Source organism: Nematolebias whitei, chromosome 11 (assembly GCF_014905685.2).
Source record: "Nematolebias whitei isolate Nwh7 chromosome 11, NemWhi1, whole genome shotgun sequence".
Lineage (NCBI taxonomy): Eukaryota > Metazoa > Chordata > Actinopteri > Cyprinodontiformes > Rivulidae > Nematolebias > Nematolebias whitei.
This window is the reverse complement of record NC_056508.1, coordinates 2,930,287-2,939,868: the sequence shown is the minus strand read 5'-3', so window position 1 is coordinate 2,939,868 and position 9,582 is coordinate 2,930,287. Positions and strand designations below refer to the sequence as shown.

The 9,582-nt window shown below is 44.2% G+C and overlaps 1 protein-coding gene across 1 annotated transcript in view; it reads right to left on the bottom strand.

Annotated features, from left to right (window-relative positions):
• Positions 1 to 4,142, bottom strand: part of avpr2ab (arginine vasopressin receptor 2a, duplicate b) — a 45,419-nt gene extending 41,277 nt beyond the window's left edge. The window contains exon 1 of the mRNA XM_037683777.1: positions 3,873 to 4,142. Within this exon, the coding sequence (XP_037539705.1) occupies positions 3,873 to 4,142 (270 nt within the window). The remainder of the gene's footprint in view (positions 1 to 3,872) is intronic.
• Positions 4,143 to 9,582: the final 5,440 nt, after the last annotated feature.

Here is a 9,582-nt window from a genome sequence, read left to right as displayed (position 1 = left end):
TATATATGTATATATGTATGTATATATATGTATATATGTATGTATATATGTATATATGTATGTATATATATTTATTTTTTTATTCTTTTTTTTTTTTTCCTTACACCCCCGTCCTCTGTTTGACATTTGGGGTCAGGGGCAGGGAGGGGGGGTAGGCTGCCTTGTTGGGATCTGGGCTGTGGGTGGGTGTTGGGCCTTGGAGGGGGGACGATTGGGGATTGGGCCAGTGCTCCGGTTCTCCCTGGGTTGTTCAAATTTTTTGATCAAGGTTCCTGGTTGCGATGGCCGGCCCTTTGGCTTGTGTGGCTGCCGGGTTCCGGCGGGGGGTCAGTTGTGGTTGTGTGTGTGTGGTCGTTGGTGATGTTTGGCAGTGGTCGGGGACGTGGCTTCGCTTTGACGGGGCGCTAGCTGGTCGGCCTGTGTGACATTCGCGGTGGGAGGGTGCTATGTGTATGGGGGGTGCATAAGTGGCATGCCGGGGCTTCTCTGGACCTGTGGTGTGGGGCTGTTGGGGTGCCTGGTCCTTAGTGCGCTGGGCCGGCCTTCCTCAGCTGCTGCTCCCTGCTGCTCTGGCCCCCGGCCTGGTGCCAACTTACGGTCACTGTCGGGTGGGTGGGGCCCATGGACGACCCGACAGACGCTCTGTCGGGCTGTCTCTGTGTTCCTGCTTATGTCTTGGGTTGGGTTTTAGGTGGTACCCTCTCTTGGATCAATTTGGGGCCCCCATTTAATATGGGGTCTACTCCCCCCTTTCACGCTCCCTTCCGGTGGTGGGCCCCCCTGCCGTCGGTGCATTGATGGCTCTCAACATCTGGGGCTGGGTGGTGGGGTGTGTGCAGGCCCGCCCTGGTGGCTGCCTGCCAGAGCCTGGGTGCCCTGGCTCTGTCGGGCCTCTGTTGGGGGGTGGTATGACCTTGGGACTTGGGGCTCGGTGTCCGTGGCCAGATCTACTCTGGAGGGGCAGGTTGCCGGCGGGACCTGTGGACTCGTCGCTGCAGCCTCCTGTGGTTTCTGCATTGTGGTTGCTGGGGGTCGCCCGGGGCTTCCCTTTGCTTCTCTCTCTGGGGGAGTGTGGTTGTCCCTGTTGGGGGACTCCTGGAGCTCCAGGTTTGGGGGCCGCTGTGTGTCTGTGGTTCCGGTCTTCCCTGTGTTACCATCGTGTCCTGTGGGGACGGGTCTGTGGGTCCCCACATCCATTATTGAACATTTTTATGGAGAAACCTTATAGTGACAAGCATGCTCACACAGGTGTTTACATCCAGGTGTTTATCAGATACACACTCAATTGGGTTGTGGTGGCCACTAAATATATCTTGTATTACCATATACTGTATAAAATAGTTTCTAATGATATAAGTATCATTATATTTGTTGTTTGTTGTTGTGGTTTCTCGGTTTTGTCTTCTTTTTTTTTTCTTTCCACAGGTCTAGAGTCAGACTTCAATGATGTTGATTTGTGTTCTCTTTATCCCTCTCTCTCTCCTCCATTCCTATCTCCTTCTTTACCTTTTAACCCTTTGCTTACTTTTCTGCTTTGTTTTCTTCTTTGTTTTTCATCCCCCTGTCCATTACATCTGAAACAAACCCAAAGCAAATTCTAATAAAATTTAATTTATATATCAAACAGAGTATTAAGGCCAGCCATAATGCTCTGTTTGTGAAAGTAAATCTGTTGGAGCTCACCTTGACACTCAGACAATAATTCTGAGTGTCACAATGCTGGACAGGACAGAGGGGAAGAAAGAAACTTAATTTTTTGACATTCCTCTGTGGTCTCACGAACTGTGGTCTGCTTGTTCATTTCAATTCAGTTTATTTCTATAGCACCAATTCACAACAAAGTTGTCTCAGGGCACGTTACAGGAACATTCACATACATAGAAAAGACGATTAGTAAAGTTCTCTGTCTAAGGAAGCAGCAGACAAGTTGAATCTTGGCTTCGTCACAGTCTCCCATCCTGAGCAAGCACAGTGGCAACAGTGGAAAGGAAAAACTCTCTTTTAAAAGGAAGAAACTTCCAGCAGAACCAGGCTCAGGACAAACGGCCATCTGCTTTGACTGGGTGGTTTGAGAGGACAGAAAGGAGAGACAGACAAACACAGAATGGTAGGTCCAGATATAGGTCCAGGTGTATCTGAAAGACAAACACATGGTAAGGATAGAAAAAATAATTACAAATACAAAACAGATTGAGCAGAGTAAGTAAAGACAGTAGCAGAGTGAAAAAGTGTGGTAAGTTTGTCCTCCAGCAGTCTAAGCCTATAGCAGCAAAACTAAGGGCTAGCTTAGGAAACCCAAGCCGACCGTAACTATAGGATTTATCCAAAAGGAAAGTCTTAATCCCAGTCTTAAAACTGGACAACATGTCAGCCTCACAGACAGAAACTGGAAGTTGGTTCTACAAGAGAGGAGCCTGAGGACTAAAAAACTGTTATTTAAGTGCTATTGGTCTGTAGTCGCTGATAGCTATAGGCTGTCCTTCCTTGTGCTCGCCATACTTTGTGTGAGCAGGAGCAGGTGAGATGGAGAGTTGAGTGTATACATGACAGAGGTTGAGCTAGCATCTGTGAGAGTTGAAGGCAAGGCATGCATGACAAACGGCACTATTATCAACTTAATACCCACACTCAGCATCAGCTCAATGTGATGGCACTTGGGACAACTGTGGCTGTCGAAGCAGATGGCCGCTTGTCCAGAGCCTGGTTCTGCTAAAGGTTTCTTCCTCCTGAGTGAGTTTTTCCTTTCCACTGTCGCCTTCATTCTTGCTCAAGATGGGAGTTCTGCGATGGAGTTAAATTCAAAGCAGTCTGCTCCTCAGATAAATAATGTTAAATTATTATTTTTAAATATGCATGTTTCTGTTCAGTGTCCTGAGACGACTTCTGTTGTGACTTGGTGCTATATAAATAAATTGAATTGAATATTGAATTGACTAAAGCAGTCATCCTCCAATGGGAGAGATGGGGGCTCAGTTCCACCAGCAGTCTCATGTTTAAGTGTCTCTGGGCAAGATACTGAACCCCTCTGATGTGTGTCCCATCATTGTATGAATGTGATCTAATAACTGATTGGTCTCTTTAGAATGAGTTGTTCAATTAGCTTCATAGAGATGTAGTAGAGTGCTGTATGAATGGGTGTGTGGAGGTAAATGAGGGCACAGATTGTGTTGTAAACCGCTTTGAGTATCTTGATTAGATAGAAAGGTGCTATATACACAAATACAGTGCATTTACCATTTCACTAAAAGTCTTCATACAAGAGCGGGCGGCTGTGGCTGAGTGGTTAGAGCAGTCGTCCTTCAATGCAGGAGTTGGGGGTTCGAATCCACCAGCAGCCCCATGCCGAAGTGTCCCTGGGCAAGACACTGAACCCCTCATCGCCTCCGATGTGTGTCCCATCAGTGTATGAATGTGATAAGCTCTGATTAGTCTCATTAGAATGATTTGTTCAATTTGCTTTGTAGAGGTCTAGTAGAGTGCTGTATGAATGGGTAAATGAGGGCACAGATTGTTGTAAAGAGCTTAGAGTGTCTTGATCAGATAGAAAGGTGCTATATAAGTACAGTCCATTTACTATCCATTTTACACCTGCTCAGGAGTTCTATTCTAACAGGAAAATCCATACTGATGATTATATATTACTGTTCTGGTTCCAGCCATTCATTATCTTTAACTTCTTCTTCCTTTTTGGGTCACAGGGGTCACTGGTGCCCATGTCCACTGTTCTGGTTCATGGTACTTAAAATAAACTGTGGTCCATGTAGGTTTTAGGTTTGTTTTTTGAGGGTTAATTCTTGCTTTTAAGGACACTGTATTTTTATATTAAAGGAACTTCTGGCGCTACAGGAAAAAAAAGTGTGTTTGTGTGTTACCTGGAACAATGCCACCACCAGATCAGCCACACAGAGGTTGAGCATAAATTGGTGCAGTGGACTGTGGTGTAGGCTCCTCTTAAACAACACCACTAACACCAACCCATTGCCAACTAATGCCAACAGTAAAATGACTGCCAGCACCACCACTTCTGCCACTGCCACCAGGCCATCTCGCTCCCACTCTGTTATATTTGAGCCCATCGGAGTTGCAGGAACCTTGGACCAGTCCATAAACTGGTATGTCTCTGTCACCATGGAGTTGGACATATTAGCTAAGAGCAAAAACAGAAACATGGAACAGAAACATGGCAGGACTTTAAAAACCATAAAAAGCAATGCTTCATCTTTGTATTTCATTCATTCATTCATTCAAACTATATTTAGACAGGTTAGTCCCATAAAGCCTCTGGAACTCATTTACAAGAGACCTGATTTCAACTAAAAGTGATGACAACAGTAGACAGTCATAAAATAGGCAAAGGTATACAAATTTAAGTTTCTCTTTTTTTTTTCTTTGTTTTATTTTACAAATCAAAACAATCAAAACAAAATAGCAACCAAAAGGACAATCAAGAGGAATAGTAGCAAAAAACGGCTTGATTATAAGGCGACTTAAAAAACTAAAAACAGGAACATGTCTGCATTGGTTTTTGCCATGAACTTAACAGATGTTTAAAGCCACTTAGTGAGGTCAAGGTCGAGAGTTTCAGCTCTTTTTGCAAGATATTCCAGGAAACGAGCAAAGTAGGAGAAGACCCTTTTGCCAAGTTCAGTCCTCACTGAGGGAACACTGCAGGTAATAATGTCCTGAGTGCGCACGCTGTAGCTGCACTCGCGCAGAGACATGTAGGAGGAGATGTTCCTGAATAACCTTAACCTTCCTTAACTTCCTTAATATTTAGAGCTGATTGCACTAATAATATTGTAGTGTGTCAAGGTCAGTTTAGCTGTACCCTCACTATAATTATATTTAAATAATGAAAACAACAGTCAGAAAAGGTAATCCCACAACGGTTTAGGTAATTCCACAATGTTGTTGGTAATTCCATAATGTTGTTGGTAATTCCATTGTAGCAATGCTTTAACCCCTTGGAAACAAAGTCTGTAATCCATTGGAAAAAGTCATATAATCAACAACGATAAATCCACAACGATTGGAGGTGTTGATTGATCAGCATGCAGAGGGGTTCCCTCGATTGAACTGCAGAGGCGACCACTGGATGGAGATTGGAGACCCACGTTGGAGTTGTAGGTCCCTTCAGCGAAGGTTGCTGCTGGTGGTTCCCAGTGGGTGCCATTCTGGTTCTATGTGTCATGCATTTATGTGGTTTTAGTTGGGCTTATGAGTGGGATTTTACATAAGACCTTAACCTATATGCACCTGGTGTGTAAGCTATCATGGTTTAGATCAGCTAAAGTTACCAGTTTAAAGGGTGGGTCATGCTGAAAAATGTTCATATAGGGACTTATACCTATAGAAGGGCATTCCAAAGTATTTTTCCATTCCTAACTTGGTTTAAGTTCTTTACATGGCAAAATATAGTTTGGTTCAATTGTCTGTTGTCCTTTTAGACGAAAGACTTGAGGTTTGGTTTTTGGTTTTCCCCTAAATGTTTTGGAGTCTATGGCGAGACTCAACTGAAGGATTAGCTAGCCCCTCCCGAATAGGATTGTTTGAGTAGGTTCGGCTTGAGCGTCGTGAGACCACTGTAGATTATGGTACTTAAGGTAGCATTAATCTACATTGACTCGTCAAAGATTGAATTTTAACAAATGAACTGCATGTTGGCATAGTTAAAGTCCTCTTAGTCTCTAACTAAAATACACAAAAAATTCATTCTTGCTGGGGGTGTTCAGAAACAATACCAAAAACCAATTAAACGATGTCTCAACATCGACAAAAATAGTGACTAAGCAACCAGAAAAACAACGTTTCAACATTGACAAAAGTAGTGATTAAGCAACTAGAAAACAACGTTTCCGTGTGTCACTCACTCTGAATGTCAGATTTGATCACGTTATCACGTCTGGTAACATTACCCTAACTAACGTCACCCCCCTTTGGTCATGGGGGACCACGAACACGGGTGAGGACGTCGCTCCAAGAGCTAAAGTTAGGATGCCCTCGAGTAGTTTTAGCTGTTTACGCAGCTGTAAGAGGACTTTAAGGTCTGGATTGGAACCCAGGTTGGCTTCGGACGGAGTGTTTTTCCCTGGGTCAGTCAAATACAGCATCATCGAGTTTATAGCACAATCCGACTTCTGAAGTTGGATGATGTCTGGGTCAGTCAGCACAAGTTGAACAGAGACTGTGTTGTCAGCCGGCTCGGCTGTAGCCTGTGCACGTGTGACTGCCATTACCTCGGCTGTAGGTTGTACTGACAGGTTTGCGAGCAGCCCTGAGGGGTCAGAGGACCACTGAGGGCCGTCCACGTCTCCGTCCTTGATAGCTGGTTTATCTGTCCCCGACGACAGTACAGCATCTTTGGTGTGGGATCCTCTGATCTCTACACCTTGAAATACCAAAGGTAGGTAGTATCCGGTGGGCCCTGACTGTTTCAGCTCGCAGAGGAGGCTTACTTGTTCAGTCAGAGTCGGGTTCACCGGTTGGGTGTTTTCGGTTCCATGTGCTTTTGAAAGATAACTTACCAGGACTGTGTTCTCTGTCAAGAGGTCCTTGGTGCCTTCTGCAGTGCCTGCTGTTGGGCAGTCTGCGACTGTCTCAGGAGGCATGAGTATTGGCAAGGGTTTGCTCACTCTAGCCCACATTGTCTGTTTACCATAATCTATAATCGCTTCAAAGCGATTTATAAAATCCTGGCCGACCAAAAATGGGAATGAGTCAACCGGAGACTCATATACCGGGTGGTATAGTGTCATCTCGCCAACCTGCATGTGAACCATAGCTATAGCTGTTAGAGTTGTCTTCGCCTCCGCGAGGCCCTGCAGCCCTATAGCACATTCTATGAGAGGTATTCCCCTGTGAACACTATTAGCGGCAGTCCTGAGCTCCTCTAACAGTTTGACTGACATAATAGTTATGTCGGCTCCACCATCCAGTAGGGCTTCATGTGTGACGACCCCTTCAAGTGTGATCGACAGGTAAGCTTTCTCAGCGACCCCCTTTCTGATCAGGTTACACAGGAACCTTGGAGGTTTTGGCCGACGTTTCTTCTCACATCTACCTTCACCTGTGTAATCCTGGTTTTTCCGAACCGTTGGTGCAGTTGCTACTGCTCCTGGGAGTTTGGCTTTTGATGGGCCTCCATCATTGATGTATGAGATCACCCCCCCACTGTGTGTTGAGGGGCTCTCATTCTTTGTAACAACAAGGTTCTGGTGGCTGTCCATGACAGCGGCAGCGTTGTTGTTCGTGTCACCCTGGTTTGACTGAACCGTTAGCACAGCTATTGCTGTTTCTGAGGTTTCAGTTTGTGACGGGTCACCGTCGGTGACGTGTGATTGTACCCCCCCTATTTCAGGTGAGGGCGTGTCAGAGTTTACAACAACAGCGTTGTAGTAGAACATACGGATGAGATATATTCATACTGTTAAAACGGATTCTTTCATTTTTCTGGACTGTATAATGTACGTGCATTGAATGTAATAAAATGTGGACGTGAGACGTTAATTATCTTTGACGCATCAAAATGAATGCGGTCATTTATTAACAGAATCAAGTTTAACACATCACACATTTACATTAATTGGCAAGAATTGAGAATAACGACATAATTAATCAGCTTTACAACCAGGAAAACCATACGGCCATGATTTTCCGTTGCTTCACCACAGACATTTCTGAAAAACATCTGGATTAATTTGCTAACAGATAGGAGAGTTTAAAGATGGAAAGATGAAGTTTAGAGGGAGGGAGATGGTGTGTGAGGGAAAGTGTTGACCAGAACGACACCCTCCATTCGAACCCAGCTTTCCTCGGTACGCTCGGTAGTAAACTCGACTCGTTACCTCTCTGAAGATGAATCAGCGGATACGGAGTTCCAGTTAACGCTACCGGTCCAGCGTCTCCGTAGGATGGCTGTGAATCGTCCGAAGTAGTGACGGTATTCCGTCCGACACGGTTCACCTCACGAGTGGACTCACATGAGTGGAGTCCGTCAGAGTTCCACCCAGATGTGTGTAGATGAACAGATGCTGGGATGTATTCATCATTTAACGCGAGTTCCTCATTTTTCTGGACTGAATAAAACGTGCATTGAATTTAAGGAAATGCAAACGTGAGACGTCATTTAAATTTGACCCATCAAAATGAATGCGGTCATTTATTTACAGAATCAAATTTAACATCAAACATTTACATTAATTTGGCAAATTATGAAAATAACAACATAAGCAATCAATCAGGAAAAATCATACGGCCATGATTTTACCGTTGCTGCACCACAGACATTTATAAAACTGTACAACTATGATCTTTTACCCACACGGATGTGAATAAGCACTTTACACAGACATTTCTAAATATCTGGGAGAATTTCTACTTCATAGGAAAGTTTAAAGATGGAAAGAAGTTTAGAGGGAGTAAAGGATGGGGTTTGAGGGAAATTGAATGTTACCAGAACCGACACTCTCCATCAGAAGCCCAGCTCGCCTCGGTACGCTTGGTAGGAAACTTGACCCATTACCTCTCTGATGATAATCAGCAGATATGGTGTTCCGTTAACGCTACCGGTCCAGCGTCTCCTTAGAATGGCTGTTGCCCGTCAGAAGTAGTGGCGAGGCTCTGTTCGACACACATTCACCTCAGTGGAAAATGTTATAATCCCATGGAACTCGGAAGAGCTTCGTTGTCATGTCAGGAACTCCAACAGCACTCCATCAGAACTTTAGCTCTCGTGTAGTTTACAGAACTCCCACAGAACTCTTGAAGTCTGACAACTCTCCAACTCTGTAACTCCGTGAGTCTGTGAGTCTCTGTGAGTCTGTGTAGACCAGGAAGTACTGACATTTTAAAAGACTCTTTCCCGGTTCACTTTTTGGGATTTTTCATTGGTCAGAAACGACCAGAAGGGGTGTGTTTTTGTGACGTAATAGGTTAGAGACAGCGAGAATTGTTATGAGACAGCTCAGAAATGTTCTCACAGACCGAGAGGGTTCTGTTTTGGCGTGCCTAAGACACAGGTGCAAAACATCTCTATTTACGTCTGAGAGGATTCTAAAACATGACAGTTTTAACATAACAACTTGTTTTTCGTTTGACTGTAACCTTGTAAACGCACACACTTGCTCATTCAAAAGACAGAAAATCAAGAAATGCTTATTCAGGTGATTTCTTCTCTGAATGAGGAATAAAAATCATTACTTACTGTTTATGTAAAATAAAAATGAGTAGTTCTTTTCAACCTGTAAAGCATTGAGTGAACTAACACAACTTGATTATCAAAACATTTGTAAGACAGTAATGATTATAAAAAGAGAGTGTTCTTTTCACTTGAATCTTCAAGAAAGAAAGTCTCAGGATGGGTGAACCTGTATTTATGGAGTCAAATACATGAAATGACAGCTTCTGTCCCACAAGGTTCTAAAGGTCAAGAGTTTTGACCTTAGACTGGGTTCCGACGTAGGCTTAGTCCACTACAGTCCCCCCTTTGGAAATCATCACCTGTCCATGGAGATGAATTCCAACTATGGACTTACGTCGTCGATTGTCCTTGAAGCTTGATGTAATCCAGCAAAGAAACAAGAG